Source organism: Pleurodeles waltl, chromosome 1_2 (assembly GCF_031143425.1).
Source record: "Pleurodeles waltl isolate 20211129_DDA chromosome 1_2, aPleWal1.hap1.20221129, whole genome shotgun sequence".
Classification (NCBI taxonomy): Eukaryota; Metazoa; Chordata; class Amphibia; order Caudata; family Salamandridae; genus Pleurodeles; species Pleurodeles waltl.
Genome location: NC_090437.1, coordinates 404003445 through 404026937, shown reverse-complemented (window position 1 = coordinate 404026937; position 23493 = coordinate 404003445). Strand labels below are relative to the sequence as shown.

General features: G+C 42.3%; 1 protein-coding gene across 1 annotated transcript in view; it reads left to right on the top strand.

Moving 5' to 3' along the window:
• The window catches only part of ERMP1 (endoplasmic reticulum metallopeptidase 1), a 438183-nt gene that overhangs the window by 296793 nt on the left and 117897 nt on the right, over positions 1-23493 (top strand). Inside the window, exon 9 of the mRNA XM_069240202.1 lies at positions 346-520. Coding sequence (XP_069096303.1) covers positions 346-520 — 175 coding nt within the window. The remainder of the gene's footprint in view (positions 1-345; positions 521-23493) is intronic.

The window sequence follows — 23493 nt, the reverse complement described above, 5'->3', positions numbered from 1 at the left end:
CACCCACCTGCAGGAAAACATTCTAACAAAGGGCTGGATGCCCATGTGCAGAATCACAGAGAAAGATGAGTTACTTGATCCCGTAACTTGAAGATACTTCTTCGAAGAAAAACAACTTGTAGCACTCAAACCCAACTCTACTTAGCAACAGCATGCAGAGCATGTGAATCTACAGTACTACATGCCACGAACAGATGTGTACTGGGTAAGTAACATTTTCCATACTGGTGTTCGTTGTTATGTTGTTTTTTTCAATGTTAAGTGTTAATGTGTTACACAAAGGAAACTCCATCTCTTCGGCTGCAAAAAGTAAGGAAATAATTTTATGTCTTGCTCTTCTTTAAGAATTTGAGCGAACAGTACCTGGGAGACTTGTTCTTCGATGTCTCGTTGGTGGCCTGGTGGTTTATTCTAGTTGTATTTGTTTACAATGGCTTGTGCTCCGCCTACATCTTCGCATTGTGGGTTGCCTTTCCAATGTTAACGAAGCTTGGTAGTCAACGAGAATTCACAGAAAAAGGTAAAACTTTGTTATGGATTTCTTGTTTTTAGGTTAAATTATTCTGTTAAGCATTGAGCATGTAATACTTCTGTTTTTATGTTGCCCACCTACGAAGATAATATTTTCTCCCACATAGTGGTTAGCCTCATGCTGCTTCTCATACTGTATTGTTTGCATTAATGTTTGAGTTTTGAATGTGTACTTCTCATATAAGTATTTTGACCTCTGTGAAAATGTGCTTTGTTTATATTGTTATTTGCAACATTCTGTCTCTCACTTCTTCATTATCTTCCTTCTCCACTTTCTTTCTAAAACTGACAGTTGCACAACAAACTTAAAAAAAAAAAAAATGCGCAATAAATTAAAAAATATTTACTCTTATCTTACACCTACGGTTGTATAAACGTCCTATTCTTTTGAAATTTATAAAGAACTCCAGGAGTTCTTTGAGTACCAGTCACTGCTCCAGACTCCCAAGAATGTTAATCTCTTAAGCAGTTATTTTACCTTTGTTAAAAACCCTAATGCTGACCTTTAGGAAATGAAGAATATTCGTTCCATTCTGTTGATCAAATCCAAGATCAGACAATATGAAAGTCAGTTCATTTACAAATTTCCAAGTTCCCTGAAAGCACCAAAGTATGGGTTCCCAAAAAATTGGGCTTCTCTCCTGCTCACAGCATGGAAACAGTACTGAAAGCAACCTTGGACAATATCAGACAAACGCTAGATGGTGACAGTGTCATATAACCTACTTTATTAGCTATCTTGTCTACTTTTGACACCTTCAACCATCTTCTATAAAATAAGAGGGCAAGAGTGAGAATCCCAGGTGCACCTCCTGCTCTAACATAAAAAAATAAAAGATCATGAGAAGACATAACCCAGATGAGTTGTAAGCACAAGAATGTTAAGTCTGTCATATGGAACGGGCGATACAAAATAAATATTACTAATTGAATTAGTCACATGGATATCTGACCATGGGAAAAACTCAATTGGGCTTGAGAACCTTTATAACACTGACTTGAGTGAGACAAAATAGGTGGCACCGCACGTGAACACCAAATGGACGTCCAAAACATAGTTTGGAACACCATCTTGATGTCTCTTCATTGGTTTTTCCAAGCAATTGTCAAAATGCAGAGGAGGGAAAAACGGTTTCCTTATTGTGAGACCCTACCACATACTTGAACTTGTGGAACAGTGATGGGCCACCTCATTGAGTCCCCCTTTGGCTGGGTGTTGGAAATTAGGTCACTGTTTGAAGATGGGAAACCCTACTCAAGCAGTAACCACAATTCTTGTCAGGGTAAAACACAAGCAAACCTCAAATAAACCTTCACTCAACCCTCTGGTATCTTAACACAGTGCAGTCAGGCTTAACTTAAAGGCAATGTATGAAGTTGTTATGCAGCATTTCAAAGAGTAATAAAGTGGAAACACAAATAAAATTTACTAAATTATATTTGACCAAAATGACGAAACTAGTCAGTAGAACAGTAGCTATGTAATTTTAAAGATTTCAGCTAAGTATAGCACCTAAAAGCACAAAGTGTCACTCGTGGCTGTTTGGTTGTACAAGACTTAGTGAAAGTCACAAGCTAGGCTGACAATGATTGAGCAAGGGCAGGATACACATAACAAGTTTGTCCCACTGAAAGAGTTACTGTTAGAAGACAGTGCGAAGAGTTCAGTTCACTGTGGAAGGGGCCGCAAGGAAAAGGGTGAGTGTTGTGGGTGGTTGTCGGTGTATCATGAACAGCATGCTGGGCGTCATGTACATTCATTGCTGTAGCGGGAAGATCCTCTTGGTTATACCAGATGGTAGGTGCTGGAGCTTCGCGTTGGTAGTCACTTCAGACTGTCGATGCTGTAGCTGGAAGTGCAGATCTCTCATTTCTGGACTTCGCTGGCGGTCACCATAGCACGAAGACTCAGGTTAACTGGAGCTTCACATTAGCGGGTGGCAAGATCTTGGCATGAACAGGCCTGTTTATAGTCACGAACAGCCAAGAACTTCAGGATTTTTCATTTTCTTGGAAAGAGAACTCCACTGGTGTCCCACCACAATCCAGGACCAGAGGGGCACCTCTTTCTGATTAAGACCTCACGTCATCAGAGGCCAGCAGGGCTCATGCAGGTCCAATTTCAAGTCCAAGCAACAGGGCAGATGCACTGAGGCCTCTGGTGCTTGTTATGTCCCTGTAGCTAAGAATAGGAGGTCCGCCAGCTAACCTTTAGAGCCACTCAGCCTGGGATGAAGGGTGCAAGTCCAGTCTTCCTTCTCTTCAAGCAGGCACAAAGGCATCAGAATAACAGGGCAGCAAGGTAGCAGGCCTTCTGACAGCAGAGCTGCACAGCAGTCTTTCTTCTGTAGTATCCACAGATCTAGTGTACTGAAGAGTTAGGCTTGAGGGGCCAATATTTATACCTGGTACCGACTTTGAAGTAGGAGAAGCTTATAGAGCTTTCCAATGCAAGAGTTTCTTGGAATTTCCTGTCTCCTTGTCCTGGCCCCAGCTTTCCTGGGGACACAGAAGACTAGTGTCAAACCCTTTTTGAGTGTGCTCAAGCAGAACCTTTATGCTGTGCAAGTGTGATAGATTACAGCTTCTCCCCTCATCAAGTCAGAGATGGCCCATCGTGCCAACACCTATTCCCCCTTTGTCTCCGTGTCTGGCAGCAATCCACGAAGACCAACTGACAGCTACACCTAGTCATATGACCCAGGAGACAAGCTTAAGGCACCAAATGTTTAGGACAAGAAAATGCCAACTTTCTGAAAGTGGTATTTTCAGAATTGTGACTTAAACTCTGACTTTACCATTAAAAGAGGGGTTTCAAATACAATTCCTTAGACACCAAACTCAACCTTCCTACCTACTTCCAATTGGAAAGTTATCACTTATTTAATGTCATAAAGTAACCCAATGTCATCCTATGGGAGAGGTATTTGCAATTGTGAAAAACAAATTTAGGAGTATTTCACTACCAGGACATGTAAAATTAAAAGTACATGTCAAACTTTTTAAATGCACTGCACCCTGCCCTATGGGCTGTTTGGGGCTTAACCAAGGGGTGACTTATGTGTATTAAAAAGGATGGTTCAGACCTGGCAAAAGGTTTATTCTCAAGTACCAAAGGAGCTCCAGCGGGAAATGTATTTCAAGGGCACCCTCCACTCAAAACATTAAATAAACAATACAGCTCTTCAACATAATTACACTGTATGCTCAATTCTTAAGGCAGACCCATACTAATTAAATTCTTGTATTAGGGAAGGGTCCAGTTCCAGTAGCATTTGGACACTACCCCAGTGCCCCCATGTGATGCTTTGGTCAGGTGACCAATGGTATTCACGTCAACCTCATTTGGCCTTAAGAATTGAGCATACAGTACGATTATGTTCAAGGGCTGTCTTCTTTATTTAAAAGGTTTATTTTTCCAGGTCCAAATGGCAGTTTCATACTTCACACACAGGCTGGAATGGCAGGCTTGAGACACGTTAAAAAAAAAAAAATACTTAAGTGGATGGCACAATTATTGCTGCAGGCCCACTACTAGAATTTAATTTACAGGCCCTATGTACAGGTAGTACCACTTTATTAGTGACTCAAAAGTAAAGAGGCCTATTGGGTGTATGCCAGTTTCACAATTTTTGAAGGAAAGAGCACAAGCGCTTTAGCACAGGTTAGCAATGGGAAAGTGTGAACAAAAACGGGTTCAGAAAGCAGGAAGGTGAAGGCAAAAATGTGAAGATTACCCCATAGAAAGGGCCAAGTCCTGGGGAGGAGAGCAAGATGGCGGCCGCGTAATTCGGCCGCGTAGCATCAGCTCCGGCCGGAAATCCTCCCAGTGCAGCGGCAGCCTTCCCGCGGGTCGGAGGCTTTCTCAGTGGCGGCGTTTTTCTGAAACAATGTAGCAGCTTAGTTTTTCTTCGCTTCTCCGACTGGATACTTTTCAGCCGGCAGGAATTGCTGCTTTTAAGGAATACTGAGGATACTGTTACCAATGCTAAAGGACTACATGTTACCCTACGTGAGAACGGCTATACCTTACTCGGCTCCCGGTTTGTTTGGGAAGTAAAAAACTACGTGGGTATTGCTGACAGGGGTCAAAGGATTGCATATTACCTCCCCTGGAATGCGGTTTGGTTTGTTCCTGCGTTTGCCTGAAGGCAACTTTTGGCCTGTGCTCCTGGACGCCAATTGGGGACGATTTTTGACGTGGACTCAAAAAACGGTCAGAGTTACTTTACTTTATTATAAACGTTTGACATTTGGCATATATTATAATAACGTATTTTTGCTTCAGAAAGCAAAAAAAGTAAAAATGCCACCAAAGGGAGCGAAAAATGTGACTTTGTCTGGACGAGGCAAGCCGGTAAGAGCTAGTTGGTCAGCTCGGCAGGGGGGAACTATGGATATAAAACAAGGCTCAGGCGAGAAGGTTGTCCCTAAAAATAAGAATGCCTCATTGGACAGGTTTCTTGAGAGAGGGAAGGACACACTGGTGGGGGGTGTAGATACCCTCCCCACCGCCGCGGAGGAGGTTGAGCCCCTAGTAATCGGGGGGATGACGGCTGCAGATGGGCCACCCCCCCCCCCCCATAGGAAGGTGGGGGGGAGGCAGAGTGATGCCGTAGACATGGCGGCTCTAGAAAATCAAGTTACTGGGAGTCAGGCGAAACAGAGGGAGAGCGTGCAAAGTGTTATAATATTGCCACAGGTAGATGAGGGAAATCAACAACAATCACAACAAGAACCTCTCAGTGGTAATGGAGATTCGCCACACCCTGTCGGCATAAGTTTGTTAAAGCAGGGGCCGGCGATGTTACGTGATAATGAGTCAACACAAGGGGACAAGTTTTTTTCATTATCAGATCACTCAAGTTGGTCGAGCGACGAGCAGCTGGACTTGGAGGCGGACAAAACTTCTTCTGAACTTGATTCTGAGGTATCCTCCTTGGCACTGGGAAGGGAAACACAATAATGCTACGGTTAGGAAAAAACAGAGGAAGAGAAGTGAGCAAGTAGGACCTAACAAGCACTCTACTAACCCACTGAATACTAAGGGTCTTCAGGGTCTTCAGTGGGAGTACTCTAAGGATGATTTAACTCTATATGACAATGGCGAAAAACAGCCCAATCCTGTGTCACTGGAGACCATATATCAAAGTATTATGGAACATCGAGAGGAATCCAAAACAGAGAGCCGTAGGACTCAAGTGGCTTGCCTTAAGATGCAAATCCAAATTCGTCGGGTAGCGAAGACATGCGGCGACCCGGATTTCGCATCTGGAGGATGAGGCAGGATCTCACCAGTCGTCTCTAGAAGCTATGGAAAAACAACTTGAGGACACTCAGTGGAAATTGACAGATTTAGAGGATAGATTAAGGAGGAATAACTTGCGCGTACTGGGTGTACCAGAAGGACTTGAAGGATCAGATATACATAGCTTTATGGTCGCACTTTTTAAGGAGGCCTTTCCGGACTTACAACATTGGGATTGGGATAGAGAGATTCAAAGAGCCCACCGATTTCCCTTTAGCAAAGTAGGGTCAAACTCAGAAGAAGGAAGTGGTAGACCAAGAGTAATATTAATCTCTTTGCTTAATTATCAGGCAAGACAGGCCATATATGATCGAGCCCGACCCAACTCTAGAAGTAAGGCTAAGGGGTGTGAGTTTTTTGTGAGACCGGACTTTTGCCACAGTACCGTTGAAAAAAGGTGGAGGCTCCGTCAGCTAATTCAACCACTTCAAAATAAGGGGGCACAGGCTTTTTTATTAAACCCAGCTAAACTGAAAGTAGTAATGGACAACAGGTCCCACTACTTTACGTCAGAGGTGAAAGCAAGGGCTTTTTTGGGTGGACTTAGCAGTCCGGTTTCTTAAGGTAGAGTTCTCCAACTAAAGCACAAGGTGGGGGAAAGTAGAAAGGGTTAAGAGTTGAGAGCTGAGAAGATGAGGCGGTGGGAAATAAACCCTTAGGGTTCCCCTCTTAGGATTGATTCCACTTTTATAAAACTTAGATAAAAATTTAGACAAAATAGTATTAAACAGAAAGAGAGAGAGATAAAGAAAGGGAGGGGGAAAAAAAAGAGAGAAAAGGTAAAAAAAAAAAAAAGAAAAAATGCACTGGGTGGGGACGGACGGAGCGGAAGCTTTACCATCATCAGGGACAGTGAGATCCCATACTTTCCATAAACTGGGTGTAAGGGTAGGGGAATGCAGGGGGGTAGGTGGGTGGGGGGGGTGGTATTATGGTTGGGGTGCAAGGGGCAGGAGGGTGGGGGAGGGGTGGCGGGGAGTGGGGGGGTACTAATATAGGCAGGATTGCTCAGAATAAATTAGTGAGGACATGTCAGAAGAAGAGGATTTATAGGGTTCAATGTCAACAAGTAGGTTTATTTAAAGGAGAAAGTAGTGACGTGAGATTGGCACATCAAACTGAGCGATATGGCAAATATATTAAGGATTTGTACACTGAATATTTGTGGTCTTAACAGCCCTCAAAAAAGGAAGAGTGGCAGCAGGGCTTAAACTAATTAAATCAGATTTATATTGCTTGCAAGAAACACACATTGCATGGAGCAAACAAGAGCTCATACGAGAGCTTGGGTTAATACCTCTGGTTTGCACCCAGCAGGACGTATCGACACGCGGGGTGACGATACTCGCTAGAAATAAAAATGTGCATGTTTTTAGATCTCGAGCAAGTAATGATGGGCAATGGGCTCTTATAGAGTTATCTGTGAACACTCTTAAATTTACCCTTTGTACTATATATGGGTCAGTTTTTGATGAGGCTGAGCCTCTGGACACGCTGAATATGGAACTAGTCGGATGGCCCTTACCAATAATAATTTGTGGTGATTTAAATATTCACTTAGAGGTAGGCAGTAGTAGTATGGACGCTCAGAGTTCATATCAGGGACGAAAGCCCAAAGTATGGAAAGCTTTAAGGAGGTTAGTGATGGAACATGGGTTGAGGGATGTTTGGGAAAATATTAAAACTTTAGATCCAGGGTATACCTATTACTCGTTCCCACATGCCAAATTAGTAAGGTTGGATTACTTTTTTTATATCACAAAGCTTAATTCGAGGGGCTGAAATAGAATGCAAACCTAGATTTTTATCAGATCATAATCCATTAATACGGTCTATAATAATAAAGGGGCCATCCAATCTGCGGCGCGTGTGGACATTTAACAGGAAATTGTTGGTTGACCCAGGTTATATATCCTATATGAAAGGGTGGATTCACAATTTTTTTTTATATTAATAGGAATACAGCAGATCCGGGGATGGTATGGGACTCATTTAAAGCTGCGGTGAGGGGTGAAACTCTTAGCTATAGTTTGGGAATACAGACAGCTAGAGGGAAGGAAATCGCAGAGCTTCAAGAAAGATTAATAATAAGAGAGAGGGAATTAGCCAGTAATATTGCTAGTAGAGAAGATGTTACTCTCACCCAGACCCAGATGACGATTCTTAATGCTAAAATAAACCTTTATTTGAATAAAACAGTTGCAGCTGCCTATCAAAGTCATCGATCTGAATACTATGAATATGGTGAAACCACAGGAAAAGTCCTAGCTAGGCGGGTTAGACAAAAGGCGGTTAAGCAGAATATCTTGAATATAATTGATGGTAATGGGCAGAAACAGGCAGAGCTAGAAGGAATTCTAGAGGTTTTTTAAGGGTTATTATCAGGATTTGTACAGAGAAGATAAAAGGTACTCGGAACAGCTGCAAAAAGAGGTTAACGGATTTTTGGGGGAATTAAAAAGCACAAGGCTCTCTTCTGAGGAACAAATTATGCTAGATGCACCAATTCGGATCGATGAGATAATTGGGGCAGTGAGCTCCCTGGCAACAGGGAAAGCTGCTGGGCCGGATGCTATACCACTTGAATTTTACAAGATTTTTTTAGTAGACATTAAAAGGGACATGCATAGTATTTTTTGTATAGTGCAGACAGGTCATGCGCCTCTATCGTGGGAATGTGCAAGTATTATAGTGTTAAAAAAAAAAAGGACAAACCAGCAGAGCTCCCCAGTTCGTATAGACCTATATCCTTGTTAAACGTAGATGGAAAGATTTATGCAAAGATTTTGGCCAGCAGATTGGCAAATGTAATAGTCAGGTTGGTAAAAAAAACAACATGGGTTTATTCCTGGTAGAGACACAATAGATCATATAAGAAGAATAATATCCATGTTTGATCTTGCAGAATTGCATCAAACAGCTTTAGGGTTATTACTCTTGGATGCCGAGAAGGCATTCGACCGTGTATCGTGGAAGTTTTTATGGGAAATCATGCGTTGGAAAGGTATAGGGAGTGGGTATATCACAGCTATAAAAGCTTTATATGTAGCCCCAAAAGCTAGAATATGCATTGCAGGTCTGGAATCAGATATTATTTCAATTTCAAGGGGGACTAGACAGGGATGTCCCTGTTCCCCCTTGCTCTTTGCTCTATACATTGATGCTTTCTTGCTGAGATTAGAAGAATGCAAAAATATTAAACCTTTATTATATCATGGAGAAACATATAAGGTGTTTGCATATGCTGATGATGTAGCTATAGTGACAAGCAATACAGAGGAAGCTATTAAGGCAGTAGAAATAGAGACAAGAGAGTTTGGAAGATACTCCGGATATAAGTTGAGCTCTGATAAAACACAGATAGTATGTTCCGAGTATGTTTCATTAGCAGACAAACGGATGGTATCTGAAGCGGTGTATCTGGGGGTTAAAATTACACCAGTGGTTAATAGGTTGGTGGAAATTAACTTTGTTCCACTGTTAAATATAATAAAGAAGGATTTAGATAGAATGCATAATTTGCACCTATCATTAGAGGGTCGCTACAATGTATTGAAAATGATGGTTCTTCCGAAAATTCTATATTTATTTCGGGCCATTCCCCTTGAGGTTAACAAAAAATGGCTTAAAAGACTGGAAAAGATGGGGAATAACTTTTTATGGGGATATGCCAAAACAAGAAGGGCAATGAAGTATATGACACTTCCCAAGGACCGAGGCGGGTGGTCAGTCCCCAATTTCACATTGTATTATTATGCTTGCTGTCTCCAACATATGGATGAACTCATAAGGGTAAGTTTTAGTGGAAATGTAGAAGTAAAACAAACCCCTATCTATACTATGATGGTGGGTGAGGAGGCAAGCGGATGGCTATCAAAATTTGAGGAACCAAGTTACTTCAAAAAAGTAAGATTTAAGCCTTTTGTAGCCGCCTTCAAAGTTTGGGCTCAGATAAAACAGAGCATGGGACTGGGAAAGATTACAGTTTATACACCAATGAAATTTTCAGCCATTCCAAATCATATCTTTAGGGATCCCATAATAACTTTCTGGCGTTCTAGGGGAATAAACAAAGTTGGAGACCTGTATTACAAAGCCGGATGTAAATCTTTTATGGAATTGCAGTCCCAATTCGGTTTACCTAAGACCCACTTTTTTAAGTTTTTGCAAATACGAATTTTTTTACATTCTCAGAAGTACGGCAGGTCAGAGATGTTGGAGATCCCTGTAGTCGAGGCAGTTAAAAATGGTGCAAAGATAGGCAAGCTATATACTTTATTAACAGAGTTACAATCAGATGATATGGTACAGCAGAATGAGCGATTGGATTGTACGGTTTGGGGTGGTTGGGGAATGGGTGGTCCAATCCTTAGCCATGGCTGAGACAACATTCCTCAAAGCTAATCTGAAAACCCAGCATTACAAGACATTGATGGATTTATATTATTCTCCTGCAAAGTTGAAAAAGTGGTGGAAATCCTCTGGAATTTGCACTCGATGCGGGGAAGCTGAGATAACGCATATGTTTTTTGCATGCCCAATGTTGCGGGGAATATTAAACGAGATAGAGGTATTCCTTAAGAAGATTACGCATTGCAATGTTCAGGTTACTGTTATGCTGGTAGTACTAGGGGTTGTGGACTCATCTGAAAGTATGGAACCTGCACTGTATAAAATAAGGCGATTTTTATTTCTGTCAATGGCGATATATCGTCTTTGTATTGCTACAGACTGGCTTAAAAAAGAACCCCCTACGTTTGAGGGTTGGCGCTCTAGATTACTTGCCATCTATAATACTGAATTAAGGGGGTCATTCTGACCATGGCGGTAATTACCGCCATGGCGGAGGTCGGCGGTAGCACCGCCAACAGGCTGGCGGTGCACCGCTGGGCATTCTGACCGCGGCGGTTCAGCCGCGGCCAGAAACGGAAAGTCGGCGGTGTACCGCCGACTTTCCGCTGCCCGTCTGAATCCTCCATGGCGGCGGAGCGCGCTCCGCCGCCATGGGGATTCTGACACCCCCTACCGCCATCCTGTTCATGGCGGCTCTCCCGCCATGAACAGGATGGCGGTAGGGGGTGCCGCGGGGCCCCTGGGGGCCTATTCCGTGCCCATGCCAATGGCATGGGCACGGCAGGGGCCCCCGTAAGAGGGCCCCAAAAAGTATTTCAGTGTCTGCCCAGCAGACACTGAAATACGCGACGGGTGCAACTGCAGCCGTCGCACCTTCCCACTCCGCCGGCTCAATTCTGAGCCGGCATCCTAGTGGGAAGGTTGATTTGCCCTGGGCTGGCGGGCGGTCTTTTGGCGGCGGTGCGGTGTTCTGACGGCGGTACCTTGGCGGACTGCCTCCGCCGTCCGCCAAGGTCAGAATGACCCCCTAAGTCTTTACAAGTTAAAGGGTCATAAGAAGAGATATACAGGGAGTGCAGAATTATTAGGCAAATGAGTATTTTGACCACATCATCCTCTTTATGCATGTTGTCTTACTCCAAGCTGTATAGGCTCGAAAGCCTACTACCAATTAAGCATATTAGGTGATGTGCATCTCTGTAATGAGAAGGGGTGTGGTCTAATGACATCAACACCCTATATCAGGTGTGCATAATTATTAGGCAACTTCCTTTCCTTTGGCAAAATGGGTCAAAAGAAGGACTTGACAGGCTCCGAAAAGTCAAAAATAGTGAGATATCTTGCAGAGGGATGCAGCACTCTTAAAATTGCAAAGCTTCTGAAGCGTGATCATCGAACAATCAAGCGTTTCATTCAAAATAGTCAACAGGGTCGCAAGAAGCGTGTGGAAAAACCAAGGCGCAAAATAACTGCCCATGAACTGAGAAAAGTCAAGCGTGCAGCTGCCACGATGCCACTTGCCACCAGTTTGGCCATATTTCAGAGCTGCAACATCACTGGAGTGCCCAAAAGCACAAGGTGTGCAATACTCAGAGACATGGCCAAGGTAAGAAAGGCTGAAAGACGACCACCACTGAACAAGACACACAAGCTGAAACGTCAAGACTGGGCCAATAAATATCTCAAGACTGATTTTTCTAAGGTTTTATGGACTGATGAAATGAGAGTGAGTCTTGATGGGCCAGATGGATGGGCCCGTGGCTGGATTGGTAAAGGGCAGAGAGCTCCAGTCCGACTCAGACGCCAGCAAGGTGGAGGTGGAGTACTGGTTTGGGCTGGTATCATCAAAGATGAGCTTGTGGGGCCTTTTCGGGTTGAGGATGAAGTCAAGCTCAACTCCCAGTCCTACTGCCAGTTCCTGGAAGACACCTTCTTCAAGCAGTGGTACAGGAAGAAGTCTGCATCCTTCAAGAAAAACATGATTTTCATGCAGGACAATGCTCCATCACACGCGTCCAAGTACTCCACAGCATGGCTGGCAAGAAAGGGTATAAAAGAAGGAAATCTAATGACATGGCCTCCTTGTTCACCTGATCTGAACCCCATTGAGAACCTGTGGTCCATCATCAAATGTGAGATTTACAAGGAGGGAAAACAGTACACCTCTCTGAACAGTGTCTGGGAGGCTGTGGTTGCTGCTGCACGCAATGTTGATGGTGAACAGATCAAAACACTGACAGAATCCATGGTTGGCAGGCTTTTGAGTGTCCTTGCAAAGAAAGGTGGCTATATTGGTCACTGATTTGTTTTTGTTTTGTTTTTGAATGTCAGAAATGTATATTTGTGAATGTTGAGATGTTATATTGGTTTCACTGGTAATAATAAATAATTGAAATGGGTATATATTTTTTTTTGTTAAGTTGCCTAATAATTATGCACAGTAATAGTCACCTGCACACACAGATATCCCCCTAACATAGCTAAAACTAAAAACAAACTAAAAACTACTTCCAAAAATATTCAGCTTTGATATTAATGAGTTTTTTGGGTTCATTGAGAACATGGTTGTTGTTCAATAATAAAATTAATCCTCAAAAATACAACTTGCCTAATAATTCTGCACTCCCTGTAGAGGGGAACGAATTTGGGCACCATTGACTAGATGGTTGGAATATCAAGATACACTGTAAAAATAAAAATAAAATGTTAACTGCTCTGATATGTGATGTATACAACTGTTTCCTTTTTTTCAGGACCTCTTTCTCCTTCTTTGTTTCCCTTTTTTTTCACGGATATATCATGCCTTCTTTTCTCGTTTATTCTTTGTATAGCCCTCCCCCTCCGGTATATCAAAATAAAAAAAATACAAAAAAAAATAAAGGGCCAAGTCCAACAGTGGACAGTTGCCTGGGAACAGTGGAAAGGGTTCAAAAGAGATTCAGTCATTAGGAGTGTGGCTAATCACACCGTATGCTTTTGGTAGTGAGTCAGGACAGGTTAAAAACTGATGTAGTTACATGTCTGGGCTTATTTAATGCTAGTCAACATGTTTCACTTAATGTGTTTCTACGCAGGTTCATTAGGACTGATAAAAACAGAATAGACTCATAAGTCTGTATATCAGTGTACTCACTGCACCTTAAAAGTCTATATCCTTCTAGATGAATAAAAGCAGTATAAATTGTAGAAATGAATCTGAGTTTATTTTGTATCCAGCAGAAAAGATGACATACTAATTGCAACCAACCTTTAAAAAAATGTCTTAATTATATTGTGGGATCCTAATTGTATTTGTATGGTAACCCTGTACTTACGACATATACCAGAATTCCTCTCCAAAGTCTAAGTCAGACATACTCATTGTTGGGTTATGCGCGTTCAAAGTAATCAATGAATGGAGTTTTCCAAGATTTAAAGAACATATCACTGTAGCATGGTATGATCGAATTTGATAGTGTTCCCTCGCAAGGAGACGTCCGCCCTAATGTCTGTCAAAACACCACCAGTTTAAAATCACATCCATAGCTTTCAAATGAATTGCATCCTTTCTCTTGGGAGAGTTATAGACTGTTGCGTCTACCTGCCGTTACTTCTCTAATGTGTATGTGGCCCTGTACCAGCATTAATTAAATGCTTTTGCTTTCACTTTTACACCTGCACAGACATCCCCCACACTTTGGTGCATCTGCAGGGCCCCAAGGGAAATACACCTAGCTACTGTCAATCTAGTAGTTTGAGTCATGCCAGACACCACTCTGAAACTCAGCTCAGAGAAAACTGAGGTTGTGATTCTAAGTGAACACTTTAAGCTGCGTTTACAAGATAATGTCTTCCTGGTTTAACTTGTGTTAGCTGAAATGGATCCTAAACACTAGGTCACCCGAGAGCAGGGCACAATTCGGGGGGGTACACATGGGTGGATGGCGTCCACCCACTATTTTCATAGGGTGGACACCGTCCATCCTGCCAAGAAGAAGCTGGACCCTCATGTAAAATGCTGAACGTGTCTCGGTGTAATTTTCAGACACTGGGACACATTCAGCAGCGCCTGCACGTTGTCTGCTTTCGATCCAAGCAACAACGTGAAGGCAGGGGGGGGCTTTCATAATTCAAGCACCAGCCCATCACCAAGGCCAAATTTAAGAGGCATTCAGGCCACGAGCCTCTGTTACACAGGTGCCCTATACGCTGCCAGTGTGCTTCAGCCACCAAACATTGGCTAAGCAGTTATCATGCATGAGCGCTTTGTGCTTCTCTGGAGCGTTGGGATGGGGTCGTCTGGAGGCGCTGGCGCAGTCTGACGCATGGTCCAGGACAACATTGAAGTTGCTCCACCCCCATATAACAAATCCCTGTCCCATGGTGACAATCAGGTGCCAGATTTCAGCAAAGAACTCTGTACTGTCTGGGTTAGGGCCATGGATTGAAGCTGAACTGACTGTGTGCATGTGAAGTGTGCTACCAGCGAGCAGATATCGGCAGTCTTTGGTGCAGATTGCCTGTCACATGTGTCAGGGCAGTCCTTTACAAATGAGAGTAGAAGCCCCCCGAGCATAGTTAGAGCATAAAGATGCATGAGCCTCAGCACACCATCCTGCATGGAGGCGGGAGGCAGTCATCTGAGCTAAGTAAAGCCCTTGGAGTGAGCAGAGATCTATGTGGTGTTAATGTAAGTATGAACTAGCCTGGCCTTCCGCTGGTCGTTCAACCCACGGATATTCCAGGTCAGGCATCTAGTGGTGGTCATTGCACTGCGTACGAGAGGCTGTGTCATACTGAAAATGGGTCTGGCACAGCGCCTGCCCTGAGGGACAGTGGCTGAGTGTGGTGTTGTCCCAGGTGTTACATGTAAGGAGAGAAAAGTGAAATGCAAGCAGTTAAACATAACCATCCCCCACCTACCTCAATGCCAAAAACTAGTAGAGAAATCCAGTCCCACCCCACTCCCAAAATCATACCCCAACAATAAGAATATGCAGTGGGATTCATCCTGTGAGGTGTTATAGAGCCAGCCAGCCTGCCCAGTTGAGAAGTAACCAAAGGGGTGTGGGTGCACCCCATTTGGGGTCGATGTGGATATATCAGTAGTAAGATCTGAGTCACAAGTGGATCCAAGTATATCTGAGGTGCTCGCCCGTGTGAAAGGCAAGGCATCGGCAGCCGAAGCAGCAGTGGTTAAAGCTTAAGTGCTGAGGCATGGCCAGGCTCTGGAGGATGCTGCGTTTCCATGGGCCCAGGGACATCTTATTCATAGTCATTGAGGCAACCATCTTCTCGTTGTGATGAAGCAGCATGGTGAGTGGCTCTAGGGTTTGATAGTTATCTTGAGAATTTCATTGCTGCTTTAGCGTCTGTAATGTAGTGGGGCTTCCTGTCATATTGAATCTGCAGTTTGGCTGGTGAGAGTAAGGAGTAGGTTATTTCTTCCTTTTGGAGAAGTCATTTTACCAGTTTAAATTCATGGCAGGCCGCCTGCACGGCCAGAGTGAAATCGGGGGGGGGGGAAGGAGACATTGAAGTCCTGGTATTGGATGGTGTGGCACACCTGAGTGAGCCGTAGGACCATGTTGCGATCTCTATAGTGGAGGACTGTGGGACTCGCTGGAGCGCCTGGGGGAGCACCCGGCCCCAGCTAGTGGTGGGCCCCCTCCAGAATAAAAACCTCTGAAAGGGTCTCTTAAGATAGTGTGCACAGCATCCTCCCGACAAACTCTTCATTTTGTAAATGGCACTGGATTCAAGTATCCCAATAATGTGGATGCCATTGCACCTGGAGCGTGCTTCCAGGTCCTCGTTCTTCAGCTTGATGGCCTCCAGGATTTTATCCATTTGGAGCAAAAGTTCCCCGGTGGCTGTTTGCGTATCCTGTACATCAGAAGCACAGGTCTCGAGCTGGTCTAGGCGGCCTTCAAGCTTGTTCACTCTTTCTTTTTTTCGATCGAGTGGACTTGATAGGAGGTCAGTTTTCCATCAGTGTTGTGTAGACTGTTCTTTACATCCACTAGTATCTCTTTGAGATTGAGATCCTGTATGGGGTGCATTTGGATTGCTCTGGGGGTCTCGCCTGTCGTGATCTGTGTGCACGTCTGGCGCTTTCCCTCAAATGCCAGTTTTGACTGGTGCACTTCTAACTTTCCAATGTTGCACAAGCCAGGGGAGAGCCGTGCCCTGGACATGCCACTTCCCGGCCTCACCTCCAAGGGTTCCAGGGTGCACGAGCAGACGCAGCTCCGGCAGCCCCCCAACTAGATTCCAACCTTACGAGTAACGAACAACAGGCTCTAGATAAATTACAACAAAATAAGAGCATTATTATTAAACCCTGTGATAAAGGAGGAGGTATCGTGCTTTTAGAAACAGACCAATATAGGCAGAAAGTCAATCTTATGTTGGGAGATTCAGAACATTATAGTGAAGCCAATAACAATTGGCAAATGAATGTTAAACAGGCCATTCAGGAAGTAAGTATAAAAGCGTACAATAAAGGTTTGATCTGCGATAAAGAATATCAATTACTGAATCCTACCACTACTAGAGTCCCCATCTTATACGGTTTACCAAAAATTCATAAAAATGAGGTGGACCCTCTTTTTCGCCCTATAGTGTTCACGTAGGGTCTGTTACCGAACCAATATCTAAGTTTGTGGAATTTTCTTTTAAACAGAGTGGTACAGCTTCCTGCATATATAAAAGACACAGGACACATTATTTCCAAACTGGAAGGGGTCAGTTTCAATTCTGCTACGGAGCTTTTGGTGACTATGGACATTGAGGCCCTTTATAGTAATATCCCGCAACAAGAAGCCTGGCAGGCGGTGTTTCAACTTTTCGAAAAGGAAGGTATGATGGGCCGTCTGTTATTAGTGTTAGATTGCCTAAAAATTGTGTTGGAAGGTAATTTCTTTGAATTTGATGGCAAGATATACCAGCAAAAAAAGGGAGCTAGTATGGGGGCAGTTTGTGCCCCAAGTGTAGCTAACATCTATGTGGGTGCATTTGAACAGACCCACATTTATAATGAAATCGCTCCCTTCTATGAGAATATCAGATTATGGTCCAGGTACATCAATGATATTTTTTTCATCTGGTCCGGACAAGAAGAACAACTAGATGAATTCTATGAATGGATTAATTTGTGTGATAGGAATATTAAATTTTCCATCCACAGGAGTAGAGACAGAATTGAGTTCCTAGATATTTGGATAAAGAGCCACAATCTTCAGTTAGAAGTGTCTTTATATACTAAATCTACGGCAAAGAATACTATTCTGCACTTTGATAGTTACCATCCAAGGAGCCAAAAACAGGGTGTTCCTTTCAATTTCTACGGCTCTGGAAAAATCTTACTAAACTTAGTGAATACGATCTACATGCGGATGTACTTCAGAAAAAACTTCGGTCAAGGGGTTATCCTAAGAGATTGATTAGGGAATTCTATAAAAGAGCGAAGTATTTTAATAGAGAAAGCATGTTCCAACAACATATAAAAAGGATCAAAATCCCAAATAGTCTGTTATTCAACATTCCAACATAAATGATAAAATCAGAAAAATAATAAGCAACAATTGGCAAATTTTGAACTGTGATCAAACTATAGCACCCTTAGAAAGACCTCTGTTGGCTTTTAAGAAAAATCAGTATATTCGTAACAAACTAGTAAAGGCAGCTCTGCCGCGAGATAAAGATTTTTGCCAAAAGTCCATTACAGGATCAGTTCCAGTTAAAGGCAACCACAAATGTGGGACATGCGAAGCATGTGCAAGAGCAATAGTGAATGACTCGCTTGTTTGGAAACGAAAAAAGTATAAGTTGTTGGATATGACAAACTGTAAAACGTCAAACTGTATATATTTGATGGCTTTGATAATAACATACACGGATTCTAAAAGAATGAAGTCATAGGTTCTCTGCACAAACAGTAGTAGGAACAGACAAGAATGAGTGATAATTGTGATTGAAATAATAGGATTATGTTATTTTGAGTTGTGTTATGGCTATTGCCGAAAGAGTAAATGTTTATATTTAATTGTAGTTAAATGTATTTGTGAGCTTTAAAAGTTTTATATGTTAATTGTTGTGGTATCACAATTGTGCTGTCCTGTCTTGTGTGGCATTTTGTCCTTGTGAGTCATTGTGGCTGTATATTTATGTATTTGTATACTATTTGTATTCTTTGGATTGAATTGTCTTTTAATATTTATGTATGATTTAGGCTTATATTTGTTAACTTCCCTGCGTAATATCTGTATATTCATAAAGTTGAGACATTTTCATTTGTCCTTATGTACATACACATTTATTTAATAAATATTATTCTTGAATTTATTTTTTTACTTTTTGTTTTGTATATTCTATTGATAGTGTTGAACATTGGTTGTAGCTCATTTTCTTCTTTCTTGTACTCAAGTCCCCCCAACTAGGACCAGAATGCCAGTTAAGGTATATGTCCGGTGGGCCAGGGGCTGTGCTCTCAGGTCTGCTGCACTTCAGTCCAGGATTGTGTGAGAAGCTCGGCAGATAGCTGGTGGCACTTCCTGGGCCTGCCTCATCCCTGCACTAGCAGAATCACAATGCAGGGATGGTGGGAGGAGAGCAGAGCACATGCCAGCTGCCGCAAATCTAGCAAGGGCTGCCCAGGCTTAAGGATTGAGGAGAGGCCCGCTGCCTCCCAAGTAGTCGGAGGTAGCTTCAGTCCTGTGATTCATGCTAGACACGCTCCAATCACAGTTCAGGACCAATGACCTTATATATTTCTAGTGATGGCAAACTCCCCCGCCAGGGGCTGCAGGTCTACCTTTTGTTTCCACCCAGCAGGCTCTGATGTTACCGCATCAGTTATCGGTTTGTGATGATCATCCTTTTGGAGGGCTGCAGCCTGGCTACTCAGGCCTCTGGTAGGAGCCGGACAGGCGAGCTTGGAGGCTGTGGCCGGCTGCAACACAGCTTTGCCTCCCACAGCTCAGGGCCCGAGTCAGTCGCAGGGACAGTACCTCCCGCCGGAGCACGTCTCCCAGGCTGCAAGACGTTCACAGCTCAGAGCCATAAATTAATCCCAGATGGCCCCTGCCATTCAATCCCATTCCGGCCTTGCAAGCCACACAGGCCGCACCTCCCGCAGCGGAGCCAGCAACCTCTATCTCACCTGCTCTGCACAACTCCTCGTGGCTGCCAAGATGTGTCCCTCACAGACAGGAGTTTAGCAATGGGCCCAGGGGTGCACCATAAGTGAAGTTGATGCTTAGTATACAGTCCTCCTCACCCTCGATCATGATCTCTGCAGTGGGGGAGGAGCTCGGGCTGCACTCCAGGCCACAAATCAGGCCGCAGCCTGGTCAGCTGCCATCTTGTTGCTCTGGGTGCAAACTTGTAGAATTATTGGCAGTACCAGTGGCACCTCAGCTTGAGGCATTGTGGCAAAGCTGCTTCCGCATGTTATTTGCTCATACACTGTGAATAAATTGCAAGTTTTGAAATTGGCCGACAGACCCTTGCTAAGCAGTGGCCATTTTGCTTAAAGACTTTCTAGCGCCACCTATCTGTTTAATGCTTAACTTCACAAAGACCATTCACTCTTACTCGTCCACTTGACGTAAAAAAAAAAAAATCCCCACTGACTCCCTTCTCTATTACAGATGCCCCATGTTTTTGGATTTTATGGTCAGGATATAACATGCATGTGTAATTGGTGATTAATAGCAAGGCATTGGGTCTCTACATGCTTGAGGCTATATTGGCTGCTGACATATTAAGTAGTTTAAGTGAAGCTGACTTTCTACTGCATGGCTGCTGTCAATGTGGGTACTAGAATAGCAGCATGTTTTTTCGTGCAAGCATTATTGTGGAAAATCAGATGGCAATGGACCTTTAGATATCGCTTAGTGAAATGTTGATGGGAACCTGCTGCATGAACCTCGATGTTTATACTCTGGCATAGTATTTGAAACTAGTGATGTAGTGTATAATTTTCAAAGGATTTTCTTTGAGTTGGCTTCATGCCTTGGCACACACACAAGGATGTACAACTGGCATAGGAACAGCAGTGGAGATTATGCCCTGATACATTTTTTAAATCCTGTTATAGGTAATGAACTTAACATTTTAAAGGGAGTTTTTTCCTGTGAGGGTCACAGTCGGATAGATATAACCTGCTTATTCATCTTGAGTATATAATTGAGCAACAGTTTCCACAACCACTAATTGATGATATGGAGAAAGGAGATTCTAGCCTTGTGACATACCCTGAAAATATTGAACCTAAACCAGTGAGAGAAGGCAGGGTGTGGTCAACGCAGTGTGAGGCTAGGATGAAAGTTTTTTTTTTTTTTTTTTTTTTTTTTTTTTTTTTTTTTTTTTTTTCATAGGTTTTTTTTTGTGTTTTTATTTTTTTTACTTCAGTTCAGGTCGACATTATTGTACACTCGCATCACTCAGCTGCATCTATTGCCGTGTATTGAACCGGCTTGTCAAAATGGAGCCTAAATGTCTGTGGCCTTGATAAAGAAGATTTGAAATCTTAATATTTCTACTAAGTGAGCTAAAATAAGAAAACAAAAATTAATCACACCTATACTCCCGCCAAGTCAGATAGGAGTAAATATAGGGTTCCTGCTATCATGTATCGTTTTGAATAAGAAGATAACTTGAATGTCAAAATGTAAAACGTACTCTGAGCAGTGACAACATTGGATAAGTAACAGTGTTTTATATTCAACTTTTTTTTAGAACATTTAACAATCAAATTAGTGTATCGTCTGTATCCTCACTTATAAATACATTGGTGGGAAAGTCCTGACTATCGGAACATTCTAAATCAAATAACATTGAGAAAATACTCTGAGAGCATGTTGAAATGTTTGAACTAAACTTTCCCGGCCTTAGCTCAGCCAGAGCATGAAGCAAGCCATTCCATAATATTTTGCTTCAAACAATTTTCTAGTAAATTTAATTTCTGAAGATGATAACAATAACATTGTATTTTATATTTCCGAGTGTTATTCACTTAAGGGTCAAAAATCGGTGCAAACTAAATAGTACTGTGTTTTTCACCAGTTTTAAGTGATAGAAAGTTTATTTTGGATTAATTTGAATTCACCAAAAATAAGGTAGTGTTCCTTCATTGATGGTAGATCATACTGGCCATTTTGTCTTTGCTGTCCAGTTCCTTCAAATTGAATGGCTCTGGAGTTCTCCACATTCATCTACAACATCACCTGTGCTCGAGGGCACTGTTTTACGATGACATGGTGGGACGTCATGGAGGTACCGGCTAGGCAGTCTTTATTGTAATATTCAACTGACTCATTTGGTTTAATTTGGAATAAAAAAAATCCCATTGTCTAATTAATTCTTATCAGATATTGAAGATTTATTTGGGAGCTTAGTGGCTCTGATCAATCTTATTTCTGTGTGTTGACCGGCTTCATTCAGGAACTGGCATTGGGAGTGATCTGTTGTCCCTTGGTTCGGGTTCATAACTGGTTGTTGTCTGCAATTTAAAAAAAATCCGCAGAGTTGCTCTATCACCCTCCTACATAAAGGTATTTTATGTACCTATTCGTTCTTTGGTTATGTGGTGTTCTAGAATTAGCTTGAAATGATTTGAATGATTTTAGTGCTTTGATGTTTTCATATATGTTCTGAAAATGTTCAGTTTTTTTAGGTGAGATTGTTGCCACTATTTAAACATTTTAAGAGTTAAAATTCATTTAAAAAACAATCAAAATACCTTCATACTGGTGTAGTGAACACTGTATGGTTCTGATCTCCCTCACTCAAGTAGCTTGATATCCACCCCCAAATGACTTTGAAATCCGCAGTCCTACTTTAAAAGGGCCTATTCCTACTGCATTAGTGTGAGACAAAGCTGCAAATAACGAATGATCGCACAATTGTATGGTGAAGGGTCTGTGTGGATTCCTGCATGTCAGTCTTTATTGCAAGATTCAACTGACCCACACCTGAGTTATGTGGGTTAGGTTTATTACATATGATTGGATCGCCTCTGCAACTTGTCCAGTGTGTCATCAGGTAAAGCAGTGGAAAGGTTAAGGAGCCTCTGTGTGGCTTGCTCTCATTTAGCTAGATGATATTTTGTCTAATGCTCACTAGTGCACTTGATTTGAGGGCCTGACTGAAAATGATGAATTAGGTTGTGGTGATCTGCCTGAACTCAGGTTGAAGGATAAGACACAGAGAAATTACTTAGTGAAAAAAGTACGGTATGAACTTGTAAGAGAAAATTTATATTTTGTGTGGAAAATGCAAGCATTTGCTAAAACATTTACTGAGAAATGTTTTTTACAGTTAAGCAATCCTCATTTTTCTCCATTATTTTATAAAACCTGTCTTTTGATTCTCACTGTAAATCCATTTCTTTATCTTCCTTGGTAAATATCTGAGACCATCCAGTCCTATTCCTATTCCTATTCCTCACCCTAGCACTAAACTGCAACTAAGCATTGCTTAAGGTTTGTTGCTTAAACTGTCCAAACTCCATGTCTATACTTTACCCCATATTTGACCATAATCACTTACTTTCACACTGACATTGCCTTAACCCTAACCCAAATCTTAACTCTAGATGGAAATTGCAAAGTATCATTTTCTGTAGTTTTAGCTTAATGTTTTTTCTTTACCCTTTTCTTAAACCTAATGTCTGTTCCTAATCCCATACGCTCTCTGACCTTAACACTAATTATTTCTGTAGTTTTTAACCGTTTTCAGAAATATATTTTTCTCACAGACTTTTCCCCATTTTTGCATTTGTCTTACGTTTGACCTAAAAGGGTTCCTTCCATATATTCCTTGATTTGATTTGGTACCTGTCTAGTTATTATTTTTTCCCGTACAGTAGATTTTAATTTGGGTGGCAGAATTGTTGTCTGTTTTTGCAGATAATGTTGTAGCCTGAATGAATCATAGTGTCATAATGAAGTACAAGGTGTCGAAATATATATTTTTTTTTTCTGAAGTGAAGGATGCAGCACTTGATTTCAGTAAATATGCGGAGGTTTTAAGGGTATATTTGGCAGTTTAGCAGATACAGGTCAGTCCTATTTCTGTGTGAGGAGTTGGCTTAATTCATGCCAGATATTGTTAGTGGATCTACTGCTCCTTGGTCAGTTTGGATGGCTAGGAGTCCCTTTTGCTGGCTTACACCAGGATATTCCTTTCAGGTAGTCGGATGTCAGCTGAGGTGATTCATTACAGTCGTATAAAATCTATCTTTATGTGCCTGTTTGCCCTTTGTGGTGGTCTGAGACTTGGTAAGAGTTAAGAACAATTTAGTTGTGTGTTTTTTT